The sequence below is a fragment of the Peromyscus leucopus genome, chromosome 5 (assembly GCF_004664715.2).
Source record: "Peromyscus leucopus breed LL Stock chromosome 5, UCI_PerLeu_2.1, whole genome shotgun sequence".
Lineage (NCBI taxonomy): Eukaryota > Metazoa > Chordata > Mammalia > Rodentia > Cricetidae > Peromyscus > Peromyscus leucopus.
Window position 1 is genome coordinate 63,299,130 of NC_051067.1, and position 20,419 is coordinate 63,319,548.

The 20,419-nt window shown below is 46.2% G+C and overlaps 1 protein-coding gene across 3 annotated transcripts in view; it reads left to right on the forward strand.

Moving 5' to 3' along the window:
• Camk1d (calcium/calmodulin dependent protein kinase ID) overlaps positions 1-20,419 on the forward strand; it is a 410,836-nt gene that overhangs the window by 367,412 nt on the left and 23,005 nt on the right. For all 3 annotated transcript variants that reach the window (XM_028891816.2, XM_028891804.2, XM_028891812.2), the window contains exon 6: positions 3,304-3,379. In XM_028891816.2, coding sequence (XP_028747649.1) covers positions 3,304-3,379 — 76 coding nt within the window. The remainder of the gene's footprint in view (positions 1-3,303; positions 3,380-20,419) is intronic.

Here is a 20,419-nt window from a genome sequence, read left to right on the forward strand (position 1 = left end):
CTACTACCTGAGTTCCAGGCCATGGAAAGCCTTGTCTCAAAAAAAAAAAAATGTATGGTACTTGAGAAAGGCGAGCCAAGGCTGTCCTCTAGCCTCTGAATGTGGCCTCACGCACACACACAAACCTCAACGTCTCAAGTAATATGAACCAGCTGCTTGCTTTGAATTCTGGGCAGTGCCTTCCCCAGCTGCCCAGAATGTTAGTGGTGTTCCTGCTCAAGCTGAAATGTGTGGCTAGTACCAGCACGTTCTTGTCTCTAAGCATTGAGGATTTGGAAATGGGTTTTTTTTTCTTTTAGAGATACCCTCCTCCTACAGTCAAGGAGGGGGAGGAAAAGGGAACAGAGATGAACTGAGTTCATCCTCGGAGAGATACGGCTTTGCAGGGCAGTGGTCTCTGTACATCTTAGCCCAGGGCATGGACCCAGTCTTTGCTCATCTACTATGTAAGCAGCTGTCAGTAGATCTGCACAGCTTCCTTCTCTGAGTCTGTCACATTGGGCACCTGCTGCAGTGACAGTGAGTTTGTGCTGTCAGGCTGGCACTAATTCCGCTGTGCTCCTGTGCCACTGGACACCTGGGTTGGCAGGTTGGTAGGACCAGGCTGGAAGGCTGGCCTTCTTGCTAATGAGCCCTGGGATCCTTGAAGTGGTCCAGGCCTCTGCCCACCAGCTTGACTCTGCTCCTGACATCTGGGTCACTCTGTGTGTGTTGTGAGAATGTCATCGGGTGTTCTGGGTGCCTCCTCTCCTGTGATAAACCTGTCATCAGGCCCCTGAGGGCTCCTGCAGGTGCAGTCACTGAGCACCATCTGTGCCGATGTGTCCACTCGTGTCAGCCTCCTAAATCAAAAGGACATTGACTGTGCTCAAGTGGCTGCCTTTGTCGCTTCCCACAACAGAGGAGTCTGAGAAACATCCTCTTAGCAGTGAGTCAGGAAGGACCCATTTATGCACCTGGCTTCTAACTCTCCGAGGGCTGTTTCTCCAGAGGGTGACCACCCTGCTTCACCGGTCTGTAAACCTTTTTGCTACTGCATTGAGGGCAACCATAGCCAAGACAAGACAGACATGCAAATGCATTTCTTCCGTTCTGTTAAGAAAAAAAAAAAAGTCTGATAAAAGACTTGATGGAATTTAGGACTGAAATGTAAAATGAGATTTGGGTCGATCCGTAGGCTGTATTTCTCTCTCGTGGGCAGATACTCAATAGGCGTTTGTATTCTATTCTTTTTAACGTATGGGTATTTATGTGTATGTATGTGCACATTTGTGTATGTGCAGGTGCATGTATGTGGGTGGATGTATGTGCACATGTGTGTACCTTTGTATGGAGGTCAGAGAACAGCTTTGTCTGTCATCACTCAACCGCTGTCCTCCCTGAGTTATTTACAGCAGTCTCTCTCTCACTGGCCTAGAACTCACCAAATAGGCTAGGCTGGCTGGCCAGCACACTCCAAACATTCGCCTTCCTCTCCCTCCCCAGCACTGGGATCACAGGTGTGCTTCCACACTTTTGTTTTGCTTTGTTTTGTTTTTCGAGACAGGGTTTCTCTCTGTTGTTTTGGTGCCTGTCCTGGATCTCACTCTGTAGACCAGGTTGACCTCGAACTCACAGAGCTCCGCCTGGCTCTGCCTCCCGAGTGTTGGGATTAAAGGTGTGCGCCACCACCGCCCGGCTTTTCCACACTTTTTATTTGAGTCCTAGGGGTCGTACTCGGGCCCTCCTGCTTGCAAGACAAGCTCTTTACCAACTGAGCTACCTCTTCAGCCTCCACCTTCCTATTCATGCTCAGGGAGTCATTTATCTTCCAGAGAAGGAAAGGACAGACTTCCGTGGCAGATTTTCTGGACTTTTCTTAAGGACTGAAGAAGTTCTCACTTTAATAAAGCAGTGTGGTCTAACAGAAAGATCCCGAACGAGGCTCAGACTGGCCTGCTTTTCCCTGTCTCGCTGTGACTTGGGAAAAAGCACTTCTCAGAGGCTCCGTTTCCTGCCCTTGCTCTCCGAGCTCGGGAGCATTGCTCGCTCAGTGTCCGTTGAGATGATGAGAGCAGTGAACGTTAGGAACCGCTGGCACGAGCCCCAGCTGAGAGCAGCACTTGGTGAGATTAGGGCCTCCGGAGCAGAAGTGGGTGAAGAGATCGTTTCTGGCTGGATGGCTTTGACCACTTGGCCCAACCTCTCAGTGCCCTTGTGTCTTCCTCTGTAACTTGGGGATAATGAATGTGTGATAGCAGTGTTTCCCCAAGGGTTTGGGGGTAAGTAAGCCATCCGAATCTCAGAGGACACACAATTCTAGGCATAGCAAGGACTTTATCAATGATTCTATTTTCCCTTTGTCTACCTTTGTGATTGTTCTGGAACTCGTGCACCAAAGAGGCCTCGAGCATGGATATGTTTAAGGTAAAGGAGGTTTCACTTGTCAGGGAGATGGATCATCTCACGTGTACTTAATCCACATCGAGTGCCCCCTGCACCAGACGCTGTGGGTCACAGACACCAGGTGGAGACCTGATCCTGAGCCATGGCCACAAGGCCAGGGACACGGCCATCATGTCGGGTTCAAAACGAGCCCAAGCCCTGGAAGCAATGGCTCTTGGTGGACTCCTGGCTCAGTGGTGCAGGGAGATTCAGGAGCAGTCCCCCTCCTCTGCAGAGGAGCAGGTGAGAGTGCCGGTAGGCGAATACCCCAAACTCGGGGAAAACGAGAGAGCTCCAGGCTAGCCCTGCCCTCTCCACTGGGCCGTACACTCCATGAAGGCACAGTAAGGACTACTCGCCCTTGTCCCCATGGTACCTCACCAAACCCCACAGGAGCCAGGGACGCTGTCCTTAGTCACTTTGTGGGTACAACTCATATTCCTTACCCCAACTGAGTGTTACCTTCTCACAATACTGTTGACTAAGCTATGATACTTAGAACAGAATATTTATTGATCAATTGATGGATAATTATTTCTACACACACACACACACACACACATACACACACACACACCTCTTTGTATTTTTTTTACTTAGAAAAGCTGACAAATGGGGTCATTTATTATTATCTATTTAAATATCTTTGGAACTTGGGGTGAACTTGAACGTAGGACTTTGTGTAGGCTGAGCATGTATTCTACCACTGATAGTTTGGGTTCCTCAGCCCCCTGCTCAGTTTCTAGACTCACAGGTGGCTCAAAATCTGAACATCCAACAAGGAAAAACAAAAATCAGAAAGTGAAAAGCCCAAATAAGTGTCTTTGGTCTCAGGCATTTAAATCATCAGGATTGTGACTCTCCTTTATCTGTCCACAGCTCCTGAAGTTCTTGCTCAGAAACCATACAGCAAAGCTGTTGACTGCTGGTCCATTGGGGTGATCGCCTACATCTTGTAAGTATTGCCGGCCACAAAGGCTCCCCTCTCCTTTTATTTGACTGTGGTGATATTGTTTATTAACAAGACTCTTTAAGATTCATGCTACATTTGACTGTGGTAAAATATGTATAACACAGATTTTTATCATTCTGGAGTATTAAGTTCATCCTCAGCAGTTCCACCACTGTCTATTTCCAGAATGTTTTCATCATCCCAAACTGAGACTCTGTCCTAACCAACAGCTGCTCGCTACACGCCTCCTCAGCCCCTGGTGACCTCCACTCTACCCTGTCTTTGTGAACCTGACTGCTCTTGGGGCCTCATAGAAGTGGGATCAAATGGCAGTGTTTCTTTTGCGATCAGCTCATTTCGTTTATGATGTTCTCAGAGTTCATCCGTGTTGAAGCACATGTCAGAATTTTCTTGCTTTCAGGGCTGATGCCCAACTGTCTGTACCACCCTGAGTTTATCTTCTCACCCCTCTGGGGACAACTGAGAGTTTCTACCACCCTTGGGCTTTTGTGCAGAATGCTGCTATGGCCATGAATGTACAACTGTGTACATTGTTCAAACCCTCGCTTTCAGTTTTGGGGAATGTGTGAGTCTAAAAATGGAGCTGATGTTTATATCATATGATAATTCTTTGTCTGGCTTTTGAGAGGCCACTAGCAGTGTATGCAGCAACAGACCACTTTAAGGAAACATCCCCAGCAATCATGTTCGGCATTCACATCAATGTTCACCCCTTTAAAAATAAAAAGAGCATATCCAGGCTTGGTGGCCCCCCACTTTAGTCCCCGCACTTGGAAGGCAGAGGCAGGCAGACCTCTGTGAGTCTAAAGCCAGTGTAATCTACATAACGAGTTTCAAGATGGCCACAGCTACGGAGAGAGACCCCGTTTCAAAACAACAACCAATTAATTAATGAACTACAAAAATAAAATATCCCTCCTAATAGGTGGGATCTATTTTGACTTTCATTTTCATTTCCCTATTAATTTATAACAGAGACTCTTCTCATGTGCCAGTGTGGCTTTGGAGCGGGTGGGTTAAAAAACACTGTGAAAATACTAGTACAATTCCAACAGAAATCACAATTAGGAAAAAAAATGAATGGAAATCAAAACACATGGTTTGAATTCCTCATTTCCTGTTAGAGGTCTTACCTCCTTGATCCAGGAAATGTCTTCTAGCCCATGCCCCCTTTGAAGCCATTTCAGGACCATCCATTCTGTTCCTTATCATTGGGTTTTGTTTTGCCTAAGTCTACTCTAAAGCTGGTTTTAATTGCAGTTGTATTTGCAAATATTTATTATGTGATAGGCTTTTATATCAGGTTTAGCCTGACCAGTTTCTATAATGGCTAGGAAATGAAGTTCCTCTCCTGATCATCCCCCAAAGAAGGGGGTGTTCTCTACTAAACAGACCCCCCCCTGCCAAAGGTTAGAAAAAACTGTGGCTGGAGAAGCTTCCTGCAGTATATGGCCTCCTTTTTCCTAGAATCCTGCAAATACACCTCCCCGTGTGTTCACTTTGCTTCGTTACCTAGGAAGCAAATGATCTTTTTGCAGCAACATGCAACGGGGCAGCTGGTGCAGGCCAGTGTGGGGTGGGGTGAAGCCCCTGTGGGTTTGTACTATTGCAACAGGGGAGCTCGACCCACTGTGATACACCCCATAGCGTTCTCATTTATGGAAATACATGAGTTCTAAGACTAGGATATTACACTTACTTATATATGTCTTCATTTTCTAAGCATGTCGGGCATGTCATGGTTTAACTGGAAAATGTTCCCCACAGACTCCTAAGGTCCCAGTTGGTGGTGCTGTTTTTAGGAAATCCTGGAAGCTCTAGGAGGTGGGACTTAGCTGGGGGATATGGTTCACTGGAGGTATGGTCTTGATAACTCTATCCTGCCCTCTCTTGTTTCTGTCTCCCTCTCTCTCTACCCACCTGTGGTGAACTGTGAGGTAAAATAACCCATCCCTTCCTCTAAGTTGTGTCTGTCAGGTGTGCTGGTCACAGATATACAAGGGTAACTAATACTGCATCTTCTGCAGTGATTTCTTGCTTTAAGGGTGGGCAGAGTGAGGAATAGACCCTTTTGAGAATCTAATAACAGTTGTCAGAGTCTGAGAGTCCAGCTCCAACCTGTTGAAGGGTTCTTGCGGGGAGAAGAGAGGAATGAGTAAATAATAGAAAGACAATAATAAAGACAGAGACATGGGATAGCTGGGCAGAGGGAGCTTGGGTCAATACCCAGTTGCCTCGAGATTTATTATTCCAAAGGGCTTTTTATGCAATGCCAATGGGGCAAGGCAAAAGACCTCCCCCTTTCAAGATCAAAGCACAATGTACAGCCAAGTGTAGACCCTTCAAGACACCTGGTAACCACACCGGTGGCCAAATCATCCCATTATGCAGCCCTGCTGGGTAAAGCAAGCTCAGATTCTCTGACCTTGAGTAAGTAGTAGGAAGCCTCTGCGAGCCTCCACAAGTTATGAAATCAGTCCCCTCATAAAACCACACACATACAATTAGGCATAGTCCTGCGTAAACAGACAGTTAAGTTACAAGGACCCTGTGTTATTCAGCCTAGCTCCATAAATCCCTGGTTACAATCCTCCTTAGAGCTCCTGACTCTCCCAGCTTGCCTGGAAAGCTTAAAAAAGGAAATGAAAGACTAGACCTTTCTACCAACAGTTGAAGCTGATCTTGGTGGCCTGGAAGGGTCTACCCTGGGACTGTACTCACCTTGGGTTTGTGGGTATCATTTTTTCCCTTGACGTCTTGACATAGGGAAGGGTATCAGCAGTTGCCTGGGATGGATATTGATTAGTGTTTCTTAGAATTATCGGGTAAGGAGCTAGAAAGACGGCTCAGCAGTCAAGGGCACTTGCTGCTCTTGCAGAGGACTGGAGTTTGGTTTTCAGCACACGTGATGGGCAGCTCACAACAGTTTCTAACTCCAGCTCCGGGGGCTCTGATGTCCTCTTTGGCCTTTGTGGCACCCCCAGCGCACGCACGCACGCACGCACGCACGCACGCACGCGGTAAAAATACAATAAATCTCTAGAGTTACTGAGTAAGCGACTACAAGTAAGAATGCCTTAGAGCTCCAGCTGTTAGAAAAGATACAGCATAGTAAACAATGACCAGTAACAATGCCTGTGATTCCGTAGACCCACAAAGGCCAGTAAAATCCCTGGGGAGCCTCTGTTTCTTGCTTGCAGGTGGTTCCCTTTCTTGCTGTGTCCTCCCATAGCAATGAGAGCACATAGAAGCAAGCTCTCTGGTATACTTTCTAAACCAGCCAGTGACAAAGAAAATGGGACCATCTTGCTTGGCAACTTAACCAAGTGGCATTGTGGAAGAAGGAAAATCGCCAAGTAAAATCACGGTGCTGCTAGAGAAGGCTACAAGGAGTAGACTGGTAGGTAATAGGCACGTAGCTGCATCTGCCCTGAGCCACGGTTAGGAATATATTAGGAGATAGTAATGGTTAGCAATGCCATGTGGAGCTTCAAAGAGTTCCAAGGTGCAGATATCGCGTGTGTATCTTGGTGTGTCTGAACAGTGGTATATCTAGGCACTTACATCCATGGTACACAATGCAGTATTTCAAGTTGGTCTTAAAGGAAGACATACCATATTTCTTGACTTCCACTTTAATAAGAACTTGATAAGTTCATGCTTGATGGTTTTCCTTTGGTACCACCAGCTTTCCCCAGAAAATACCATCAGGTTGATTTCATGACTGTGTCAGATTTCGAGATGGTGGGCAAGGACTCCTTTTTTTCTTGGTGATGGCCAGAACTCTACCAAGCCCAGGCAGAGATTTGGGCATTTTAGTTATATCCTATAAGGTGTTCAGATGCCACCTGGAGGTTGGTAGCATAGACCTGTAATTTCAAAGTTTTGGGGGTACAGAGGCAGGGGAATTGGGAGTTCAGTGCCACCCTGAGCTACTTAAAACGTTCCAAGACAGTCTCTACTACATGAAAAGACACTGTGTTAAGAACTTTCTGGGTATAATTTTCCATGTAACACGGCTATGTATAGAAAAAACACTACCTTTGATTTTAACATTATTAATTGTAACTTACTTATAAGTTTAACTTGTCTGACTGTGTACATCACTAGCACTCTGGTAGAGTCACCTAGTCTTTTCATATTTATATCTCTAGCACCCAGGTCGGTTTCTAGACAGAGAAAACACTATAGAAATGATGATCATTGATGCTGGTAATAAGACACTGGAGGCTCTTGGTCTCATATGTTCAACCAGCAGTTGGAGTCCATGGAATGAAGCAATCATTGAAGGGACTGAGAAGGGATATACCATTCAAGGTCTATGTAGAAGACTGGAGAAGATTAACAGACAGCAGGAGAGACATGTGAACAGAGGAGGGATGCAGGCCAGGGCTAAGTGTGCTGTGATACTTGGAGGGCTGGTGAAATCTCCCTATGAAGGTCCAATGGCCTAAGCTGGTAGGGGTGGCATGAAATTGGCACTAGGTTAAATCAGCATTAAAAACAGAAGCCAGGGCTTTGGATATGGCTCAGTCAGTAAAGTGCCTGCCACCCAAGCTAAGGGCCTGACCTTGGCTCTCCAGCACCCATATGAAAGCTGAGCATGGTGGGGCATGTCCATAATCCCAGTCCTGGGGGAATAGAGACCAGTGGATTCCTGGAGCTCACTGTTTCGCCAGACTGATGAATCGGAGAGCTCTGGGTTCAATGAGAGACCCTGTCTCAAAAAGGAAGGTGGAGAGAAATTGAGGGAGATAATTGAGATCCACCTCTGGCCTCCACATAGGTGTGCTCATACCACCATCAGCATGTACACAGGTATATAACACACAAAAACACACAAACAAAAAATGTGCTTTTCAATCTCAGACTTTTACAACTTCAACTTCTTTGTTGCTCCACTATACATCCAAGGAATGTATAGCCTTCCTTCCAGCCACCCACTGTCTGTAGAGGGTACACAGCTATGGAGCAGGCTGAGGCCAACAAACACCACCAGAGAGAAACCAGCTTTCCCAAGACCCTTCTTCTTCTCCGTTAGAGTGGAAAAGACAGCAGCCTCTTCCGATTTTTGGAACTCTGCCCTATCATTTTCAATTGATCAGCCTGTCACCATGAGATATTAGACCACAGCAAAAATGGCTGAGACAGACCACATCGCCACGCTGTCGTCTCTCTGCACACCACATAAACATCACTCACTTTGCCACTGCAGGTGCTCGTTAAATTGCCTCTCTCTCTGTCTCCTTGCTCATTTCTCTGTTATCCATCATGTGGAAGGAGAAATCGTTTTTCTGTCAAGGCTATTCATCGCTTTTGAGCACACTTGACAGGTCCCGATCCTGCCAGGGATCTTCCTCTAGTGCTGGGGATTTACAAGCACCTTTGTCTGCAGAGCTTAAGCTGCTGAGAAAGATAAGGTAGTGTATGCTGGTGTCCAGTGTGGTGGGCTTCACCTGGCCAAGATAGTACGAATGCCAAGGGAAAAAAAATAAATGCCAAGTGAACATTTCATGGACCAAACTCTCACTTCAGAAAGATTAATGATTGTTTCTCTAAGTTATGCTCAGAGATGCATCATGCTGCAGAAAACACACTGGCTTTCTGCTGAGATGAAAACTGATACCCTAGGGACATTCACACTCCCAAACTGAAGAAATCAGGTAGATCAGAAGCAATGAAGCAAGCTAGATAGGCTTAGCTAGGCTTCCCCGTGACCTCTGACCTGTAAAAATGCAGCAATCCCCTTTCTTTTTTTTTTTTTTCTGGCCTCCCACACTTTTCACTTATTAGAACTAGGTCACATAAATATTGATGTGCCTGTGTGTGTGTACAACTTAATTATCTCTTAAGAAAGGAGTGAAGAACACTTCATCTACATACAGGTAGGTTCATTTCCTCACACAGAGACTGATTCTCGCCAAGGGAGTCCCAGCGGTTGACAGCTGGCTCTTTATGGAATGCAGATGTTTCAGGGAAGGAACAAGAGACCAAGTGACGAAAGGCAGAGACTGCAGTGTAACCACTGGGCCCCAGCCCAAGCTACAGTATTGCAATAGTGATTCCTACTCTTGCTACCAGGAAGGTTAATAAATAGAAGAATACTTGCTGCTATGACCAGCGGGCAGCCAGCACCTTGTTATACCCTGAACTTTGCATGGTAGGGTCCATCACATCTTCCATGTCACCCTTAGCCCCCCATCTGGATTGTGCCTATAGAAATGTAGAAAGTAAATTAGGTTGTAAATTAGTGATACAGGCCTATAATCCCAACTACCAGGGAGACTGGGGCAGGGTGGTGGAGAGTTCAAGGCCTTGCTGAGACTGCAAAGTAAGTTCAAGGCCAGACTGAGTAACTTAGCCTGCATGAAAAGTAAAGTAAAATAGGCTGAGGCTCATTCACTGTTAGAGCACTTGCCTAACTTATGTGAGAACTGGGGTTTGGTCCCCAGAGCAAAAGAAGGAAGGAAGGGAATGGGAGAGGAGGGGAAGAGGAAAGAGGGAAGGAGGGAAGGGAAGAAAAAAAATGATATCTCCAAGGAAAAGCACCAGAGACTCACACCCTGTGTGCGTGGGATCACGGTTAAGAGACTCAGAATGGACGTTTAAATAATGAGTTGTCTGTTGACTGAATCACAGTGAGACCCCACCCCCACTTAGGTCAGGATGCGCATGGCAAGAAACAAGCATATTCCCTCCCCAGGAAAGGATGCACGCGGGATGAACTAGAGCCAATTGTTTCCTGTGCAGACATGAACTCGGCTCCGTGGAGATGGGTAGCCTCGCCTGTGTTTGTGAAACCTAAGAGTCTCTCCAGGTCACCCTTCTCAGTCTAGAGAAACATGACTGCTTATAGCTCGCATTCTTATCAGGTCAGAGTGGCCTGAGCTGACCGGCTCGTTCCTGCCTTCCTTTCTCTTGCTCCAGGGGCCAAACCTGCACCCTCCTCCTGTCATTTTGGCATTGGCCCTTTTGGTTAATCAGGCGACGCTTATTTATGATAATTCCTGAGTTTGCTTTGGCTTGGTTTATTGGTCGCATCTTGGTGTGCCTGTGTTCCAAGGACTTGCAGAAAGGTTAGCCAGCTCCTCTCTGTCCTTTGTAAAGAGTGGACCCTATGGATGCTAAATGCCATTTGTGGCTTGAGAGTCCCAGTAGCCTTAGTCTTTGCTGCAGATCCTGCTTGGTCAGACTTGAGCTTTGTGAGCGTGGGAAGGCCTCTCCTCTGTTCGGGGCAGGGGCCAAATTAGTCTCCTGTACCTGCTGTTCTAGCCCTGTCTTCTCAGAGTGTTCTGACTTCAATCAGGGGGTGCTGGGCATGCAAGGCCGTAAGGAGAACGTGCCATAGCCATGCACTTGAAGTTCTAAAACTGTATATTTTGGATGACAATGGACACAACCCCCTGTCACTGACTTCAGGCCGAGTAGTCTCCACTGTTATCTGTGGCCCTCCTCCAGAGAGCATACCACGGATGGAGAAAGTGGAAGAGAGTAGCTGGCATCTGCCATTTCTGAACCTAAATACACAGCTTTGGGCCAGATGGAAGAACATTTTTCTTCCTCTAGTCTCTCATTATCATCTAGAAACTGTCGTGTATGCAGCAGCTAAATGATTTGGCATATTTAGCCTGGAGAATGGAGGGCAGAGGATTGACAGGCATTCACTTTACTAACATTTATTGAGCCTAAAACATGTCAGGCAATATGATGGGGTGCAGAGATGGCTCTATTCCTGCCCTGGCCTTGGAGGCACTTGCTGCCTGCTGGAAGCAACAGACAGCAAACACGTAAATTGCTATCTAGTCTTGCTGGCTGTCATGAGGTGGGAGGCCAGTGCTGCAGTGGATCCTGGGACTGAGCCAGGAAAGGCCTGAGGCTGTTTCACAGGATAGGTGACAGCCACCTGGCATTGAAACTAGATAGAAATTGGCCAGGAAAGAGCCACTCTAGGCTCTGTCTTTAAATAGGATGTCCAACCTCACCACATAGATGGATAGTTTATCCCTCAAGGTTCAGTTTCCTGACAATCTGATAGAGGAGCAAGGTGGCATATGCCAGGTATTCCAGGACTCGGGAGGCTGAGGAAGGAGGATTGCAGGCTGGAGGTCAGCCTCAGCTACATCCTGAGGTCCTTTCTCCACTTCACCTCACTCTGTCCCATCCTTGCTAAAAGGGAGGGCCTTCCTATGTTTGAGAAAAGATATATCATTCAATTAGGAAGATAATTTTAGAAACACAGTTTTAAAAAGTTGAGCTAGCTTCCAACTATAGAGATCCAAAACTTGAAGAAGAATATACTCTGTGGGCTGAGGGAGCTATAGACCTGAATTAGGTCCCCTGAAAACACATACATACTCTCTCCCCCCCCCCCTCTCTCTCTCTCTCTCACACACACACACACACACACACACACACACACGTGTGCATGCACATGCATGCATGCCTGAACACCTTCCCTCACACATGAACCCACATAAAACTGTATCATGCATGTGCACATATACAAAACAAAATGAAATTTGACCTCTGAATTAATTCCTTTAGCACAATACTGAGCACTCAGAAGAGTCACAAGAGGTCTCCTTGCATTTTGAAACATTTATTTGGGGACATATAGAAGCAGGAAAGGGGTGGTGCATTTAGGGGGAAATGAATAAAACCAGTACACAGAGACGAAAATGTCATTCTGCTATGAGGTGACAGGATGGCAAGTGCTAAGCAGTGTTTGTGACTGAGGGGAGTGTCATAGAGGTCACAGAGGGAGAGACATCAGCTCACACCATCACATCAGCAAAATGCTGGTGGAGGGATGTGGGAGCTTGTGATACAACTCCAAATAACACAGTGCTCATGAGGCTTTTCCAGATTCTTGTCTCTTGGCCATGTGGTAGGAGACTAGAACTGCGTCCGAGTCAGCCACGAAGTGCATTGTGAGCTTGGAGTGGCTTCGGGACATAGTGGGATGTACATCAAGAGTCCGTGGGTCATGGGAGGCAGAACCCCACACATCCCCCAGATGGGACTGCTGATCTGCATAGATGCCTATCTGCCTATCATCAGAGCTAGAAGGAGTAGAGAGTGGGGGCAGGGGGAGACTAGGAGACAGTCAGGAAAGAAAGGAGAGGAGGAAGAAATGGAGGAAGGAGGAAGGGAGCCAGAACAGCAGGAAGAATCCAGCCCATCTAGTTGCACAACTCTAGTTTGGAATTCTTCCCAGGCTGCAGCATCCTTGGTTGGCACTGGAAGTTAATCACCTCTGCACTGGATTGTCTGCACCTCTTGGTGCTTGGATCTGAAGAATATTTCTTGTGAGAACTAATTTTCATTGTCAAAAGTTGCACCACAGTCCCTAACCCAGGGTTCCTGGCCATGGGAGCTCTCCTCACTCCTCTTTGTCCATATTGTGCCCATTTCACAGCTAGCGTGAATTGTGTTTGGTCTCTCTAGAGGAGTCTCCAGGCCGTTTTGCTAATTCTTCTGACTTCCTCAAGATGGTGGCCATGTGACTAATGTAAGATTTAAAAAGTTGAACCCAGATGGATTAAGATGCTCATAGTGTTTGTTCTTCCTCTCTTCCTCTTCCTTTCTTCCACAAGCCCTGGTCTTCAGTTCCAGCTTTGCAGGACTTAAGGAGCGTGTATCCTTTCCCCTTTCCTTTCTGCCCCAAATCTTTCCCTGATCTGCTTACCCATTCTCAATTTTCCAATCATTATTCAAACCCCAGGGGATGGCAAGAGGACATTTACCAGTGTGTTCTCATCAGGAGCACATGCCAGAGTCTCTGCACGTGGCCTTATGATGAGAGCCTTCCCTGCTTTCTCCCACCTGCTCTTTTCTCAGCACATGAGGAGGAAGATATGAGGAATGCACATGCTCAAACACATGCTTACAGAACTGGGTTGCGTATTGTCATGATTCAAGCCTCATTGCCCTTCTGGTCTAAAACCAGATAATATGTTCAACCCCTTTCTGCTCACCGATGGGTACTGGGAATAAGTACAAAAGATTTATTTGCTTTCTAAAAGGCTTTGTTTTATTTAATTGTTTGAAAATCTATCATATCCAGAGTAAGATGAATGAAACCCATATTCCTTAATGCATGCCCCCACATCCATTCAATAGAGCTTGTTGAATGTCTGCCAAGGGTCGGTCGGTCGGTCAAGACAGAAAGACGAGCAGTGGTCCCAGAAAGACGAGCAGTGGTCCCTGTGTACCAGCAGGACTCAGAGTCCAAAGGATGCTCAGACATGGTTGATGCTGCTATAGCTTTTCGGAGGCACACTGAGCCTGAGCTGGCCTTATATGGCTTATCTGGCTTGCAGACACATGGGGGAGTTTGCGGTTTCAGTCATTTTTTGATAATATTTTTTATTCTTTCTTTGAGATCTGTATGCATGGATACAAAATATTCTGATTATCTCCATCCCTGGATGACTCCTCAGCCCATCCCCCTACCCACTTCATGTCCTCTTCCATTTCTAAGAGAAAATAAACCATGGAGTCCAATTAGTGCTGCCCATATGTGCATCACTATAGGGCTGCCCAGTGGAACATGGGCAACCCACCAGTGGCTACCCTGCCAAAGAAAGATGACTCCCCCTGTCCCGGCAGCCATTAACTGCTGGCGGCTCTTCAGCTAGCCGTGGGGCTTCCAAGGCCCCACTTCCAGGCAGGAATTTTGACTGGCTTGGTTTTGTACAGGGAACCACAGCTGCTATGAATCCAGAGTGTAATGGCCGTACAATGTCCAAAGACAGCAGCGCACAATGCTCTTCCTGTCCTCAAGCTCTTGCAGTCTTTCTGCCCTCTCTTGTGTGATATTCCCTGATGGCTCCGGTCCCGAGGCTCCCAGTGGCAAATGGATCCACCGCTTTAGACCTCTGGTCACATGGTGAGATAAACCGCTCATCTCATGGCCAGAGAGCAAAAGGGAGAAGAGGAGACTGGGTTCCCATGAACTCATCACAAGGGCGGGATCTAAAGACCTCCCACCAGGTTCTACCACCAAAAGGTCCCACCCCTCTCAGTAGCACCTCCCTGGAACCAAGCTGTGCAGACATGCATCTAAGCTACAGCATCATACGGTACAATCACTCTGGCGGCAAAGTCGGACTCTGCACTCATAGAATAGCATGAACCCTTCCTTGGAAAATAATTTCCTTCTCCTCAGAGCCTTTCCACTCTGGTTAGACCAAAGCAGGGAGGTCTGGGTTGTCGTTCAGTTGTTGGTGTGGTATTTTATGTAAAATATTCAAAGTAAGTTCCAGCCCCCCAGAAACACATTCACATGCACTTAGAAAGTTGACCGTATATATCACGTTCTTCCCCAATACACTGTCCAAAAGGCATTCCAGAACTTCTGCCTCGTCCCATCAGAGTCCATGAGGTCTTGTCGAGGAGACTTTTTCTTCTTTGTGATGCTTTGCAGCTCTTCAGAGGAGCATTGTACTGAACTCAGGTGATCTGACATAATTATATCAGAATTTGGATCAAGATAGACAGAGGCTCATTTCTCTATAATCCTGCTCACCCACAAACAGGCTGATAATGTCTCTAGCCATCTCCCACCATCTGTCCTGAAGAAAGGCAGATGAAGACCATGAGTCATTAACTTTATAACTACAGACACCTGCAGGTTCTTTATTTCTTTGGCCAGTCATACGGCCTCATCTCTAGCTCTGTTTCCAAACCTATCACACACAAAAGTCATGACACTGACTTCAGGGGCAGATGAAGAAAGAGAACGTATTGGTGTGCCCCGATCTTTACAATGACATTCATTACCAGATACCTAAAGGTTAATATGATTTGATTCAGAAGGACTTACAAAAAGAGTTAAATAAAATTCCCTTTCTGCCATTTAAGTTGCCCATTTATGCATTTATCTTCCTCATCTGGAAACTGAGGATTGAAAGCCCTTTCTCCTTAAATATCCACCCAAGGAGGCAATATGTGTAAGATGAGCATTGATCTTCATTGCGCACTTGGTTCGATTGGAATCACCTCAGAATCTCATCTCTGGGTGCTATTGTGCTCATTGAGCATCTCATGCTCAATCTGTGATGCTAGATTTAGAGAGGGTTAACTGAGAAGGAAGGACTTGCCCTGAATGGAAGTAACACCATTCTGTGGGCTGGGCCTCCAAGCTGCCTAAACAGGAGGAAGTAAATCTAGCACACACAATCATCTCTATGCATCCTACTGTAGATACAATGTAACCATCCACCTGGCGTTCCTATTTCTGTGTCTTCCCCACCATGATGAACTGGACTCTCAGACCAGGAGCCGAGATGAACCAGTCCTTCCTTAGGTTACTTTTATCACGGTGCACTGAGAAAGTTTCCATTGTGTAACCCAATGCCTGACACTTGGTAAATGATCAGTAGATGATGGCTATTATTACTAACTTCTGAAAGACATACTCTCCATGTTTAGTTTACTTGTTATAGGAAACTAAGTGTTCTATTTGTCTCATTTAAGTGAGACTCAACTGGGAGACTCTAGAAAGCAAGACTCAGCTATGTCTTATTTATTGCTATATGAGCATTTTGCACAATGCCATTGCTCCATATCTCTCTGTAGAATTGGATCAAAATGGCCTTTTGTCTTCTAGTCCAAATCCCCACACACATGCTCAGATCTGTCACTACCTGTGGCCTTGAGACTATCTTCTCTCTAGGACTCAGTTTACCAGTGTCCTGGAGAGGAATAATGAGTTCTGGACCCCAGGATAAAATTCTGTGACTGTGACATCCACTTCAAGCTTTAAGCTTTTGACTCAAGGCCTCAAGCTAGGAGGAATCCCTTATGTGATTTCTATAGTCAGTGGGATAGTTAGTTTCTGATGGCCCTATAGAAAGGGAAATGGATGCATGAAGGATTTTGTCAGGCACTACGAATAGGAACTCAGGTGATATCTGTTAAAGGTTCCCCATGTTCAGTCTCGTTGCCTTGGAGACTGTTATTTATAGCAGATTCTATTGGTCATTAGGATGTTTTACTGCAAAAATGAAACAAGTGAAAAATTACTGTACTTGAGGAAAACATGGTTGAAATTGTCTCTTCTTTTTGGAGTAAATATTCGTTTTAAAATGTTTGACCCTATTTAGGGTTGGGGTGCTAAGATCAAGCCCAAGGATTCATTCATGGTATATGCAATTATTCTACCATTGGCCTACACCCTAGTGCAACTGATTTCTTCCATGTATTAGAATGTGTGCTGTTACAACATGCACAGGTGCATATAACCTGCCCATGTACATATAAGCATAAGTGTTTTAAATAAAGCATTTTCTGTTTATCAGAGAACAATCAAATACTCCTTAAGTCATGTTGAGTATTAACAAAGGACAACAAAGAGCCAGTCACAATGGCACACAACTATAATCACAGCACTGAGGAGAATGAGGCTGGAGGATCATGAGTTCAAGGCCATAGGGGGACCCTTTCTCCAAACCCTAAAGAAATAGCATTTAGGACATAGAATCTATCCTCTAGGAACTTATCAGCAAGGTGATAGCCACAATGATAAAAACATAATTTTTCCAAATTTCTTGAGAAGACCCAAAAAAAGAGCTGAGATTTGAGCTGGCTCTTAATGGAAAATGTGTAGAGAGGATTGAGCAGGATAAGAAGGTAGTCCATGAAAGGTGAAGGCATTTAAGGACCCATTCATCTAACAAGCCTTTGCTGAGCTTTGTGCTAGGCTACATAGGATTGAAAAAATGACTGTGAAATGATTGCTACCTTTGGGGGCCTTTGAGGAGCTTTGGGGACCACAGAGTCTAACACAGAGGTGATGAGTCACAGATACAAACCAACACATGAGCTGTACAGAGGGGCCTGGGAAGCTGGACGAGCACAAAAGAGAGATGCAGCACCTTGCAGGGTATTGGGGGTTGGGGACAGGACAGACATCACCAAACAATGGCCACATACCTAGAGCTTTGTAACCTAGCAAGTCATTCCCAGCACAGAGAATGGGGTAGGGAAAAAAATATTCTAGATTAAGGTTAAAATGTAGCTTCTCTAGACCAGCTCTAAATTAACCTTTCCTGTCTCACTTTTATAAAAGCTTCATCCGTCTGTCTGTCTGTTCCCAACCATAGTGTAATACCATATCCGTAGGTGCTCTGGCTGCCTTGTTCCATGCCTGGGGATAGCTGATACTCAGTGAGCCTTTGGTGATGGCCAGAGGTCTGCCTGACCAATAGTCTGGTGTCTCCTGACCCCAGCGGAGCCTGTGCTGAGGAAAGGTAGAAGTGGGAGAGGGAGCCTGGGGACAGTGGTGGCCGCAGCCTGTGTTCACTATGGGTCAGGTCAGCAGGCAAGAAAAGGAGGTCAGCCAATGCGCACAGCAAATGCAGAATGCTTCAACAAAGAGGGATCGTTTTTTGCTCTTGTTGGGGACCTACTGGCACATTCAGTGAGATAAACCCTACTTACTATTCTTCTTGCCCAGCCCACAGCCTCTCTGCTCATTATTCAGGTCCCTATTGAATTCTAGTACCCTCTCCACACATGTGAACGCTGGGGAGGCCAAGCTATCTTCTGGAAACATTCACAGGAAATGGGGAGCAGGAGTGGAAATAAGGACAGACTGGGGACAGGATGTTCCTTGAAAGCTGCCCCCAATCACTGCTTCCTACGACCACCTCCTAGTTACCCATCCATCTGTGAACTCCTCAGTCGATGGATGAGCCCGATGATGAAGTGAACACCCTAAGGATCCACCCACCTGTCAACGGAGCCACCATCTTAGGGACAAGCCTTCGACATACGAGCCTTTAGGGGGCTATATTAATCATTGTTCTTGTTGCTATGGCCAAAGAGCTGACAAGAAGCAATTTTTTTAAAAAAAAAATGGTTTATTTGGGCTTACAATTTGGAGGTGGTATTGGCGACAGGGGAGTGAGTGGGTAGTCATATTATACTGCAGTCAGGAAGCAGAAAACACAGAGGAAATGGGGCTAGACTCCAAAACTTCAAAGCCCAACCCCAATGGACCACTTCCCTCAACGAAGCTGTGTCCCATAAAGGGTGCCAGAACTTTCCAAAATGATGCCACCAGCTGGGAACCAACTGTTCAAGCACATGAGACTCTGGGGGACATTTCAAATTCAAGTCACAACAGGGAGACACTGTCATACCCCAAAAGCAACAGTCAACAGAACTGTATCATTCCCTTAAATACTAAGAGAGAGGCTCTCATATAAAGTGTACTTACCACAAGAATGTAAAATACATTAAAATTTTTACGTCACTCTCTGCTGTCAGGAATGCTGGTACTTGTCCCCCACCACTCCTGATCCCTACTTCTCCCTGTCCTCTTGATAGCTTCCTGTCTTTGGTATCAAAAGGTATATGGAACAACAGTGACCACAAGAGGTAGGCCAAAACACAGGTGGATTGTGGAAACAAAATAACAAAGAATTAGCTACTGGTCATGACTGGGGCATCCTTGTGGCAAACATTCTTTTTTCCAGGTATGTAGATCCATGACCAAGGGTAGACAGTCCAAAGAACATAACTTAATGAAGGGTAATGACCACATTGAACTCATGGGCATCTTGACAGGAGCTCTTAGGTTATTGAAGCATTTCAGTTTCCAAGAAAAACTTTACCCTGCCAAATCACCCACTGGCCATTCATTGCTGATTTCCACATCCATTTATATTAACATCCTTCTCCATGGAAAACTACCTTAGCAGTATGGATCTGTGGCCAGGAGTGCCGTTTGGAAAACCCAAACCATACCTTATTCTCTCAACAAAGATAGACCATTTGCCCTCAGAGGTGGGCTTGTGCACTAGGTTCTTCCAGAATGTCTGAATAGCTTGGAGTATTGCTGTTCCACCGCCTCCTGAAAGTGAAGTATACAGGATGTGTCAGGTTGGTTGGTATTTGGGGATCTCCCTAGTTCTTCTGGGATAAGGCACCAGTGAATGCTCCTGTATCCTGAGCCTTTGTCTCTGCTTCTGAGCTCAGCCATGGGGGCTCAGCAGTCAACAAGGCAGCCCCTTCTTCCACGCATGTGTGCGTGCCTGGGCATCTACCTATAACACCCTCCAGGTAGATCCTGGCCCAGACCCTGACACTCCAGAAGCAAGGATGAGGTCCTGCCCTAGTTGCATATGAACAGGTCAGAGCTGTGCCCAGGGAGGATATGACATGGTGGAACCCTGCCAGCTGCAGCAGATGAATGTGATGGAGTACCTGCCAGAGAGAGAGGTCAGGTCTGAATCTTTCACTCCAGCTAGTTTCCAAGGGTCTGGGAGAGCTGAGCAAGGGGGAACCCAGATAAAGTGTACAACATTACGTTGGCCCGGATACAATAAGTGTTCCTGTGTTGGAAACTAGCCTGAAGCATCTTGATGGACACACCCCATGAATGACATGGATTGAAAAGGTAGAGTCACATTCTGGAGTTCTCCTTCCAGGTGAAGGTGTTGGGTAGGTACAGGCAAGCTCACCTACACAGAGTTCAAAGGCTGAAGAGAGAGGTTCCGTTCTCAAGTCTTCTCCTTTATCAGTTGAGCCCTAGAGTAAAGAACATAGACCTGGAGTCAGAGGGCTTAAGCTTGAGTCCTGACCTTGGGTACTGTTGATCAGTTTGCTTTAAAATGGAGATAAGGGGCTGGGGATTTAGCTCAGTGGTAGAGCGCTTGCCTAGCAAGTGCAAGGCCCTGGGTTCGATCCTCAGTTCAAAAATAAATAAATAAATAAATAAATAAATAAATAAATAAATAATGGAGATGATATAAGGACTATATTCGGGGGGGGGGTGTGATAAGACCACATAAATCCTGTGATGCTTATAATTCTGGACTTGGTTGCTACTGGGCTATAAACACCCCTAGACATAGAGAGATGAGGGGAGAGAAGCATGGGTTGCCAAGGTTGGGGCAAGAACCTAATAGAATCTGTCCTCGGGAGGAGAGAAACAGCCTTCCTTCCAGGAGCACAAGCCCAAGAGCCAAATTAGAGAGGCCCAGGGCAGTAGACCCCCCCCCTATCTTTGAT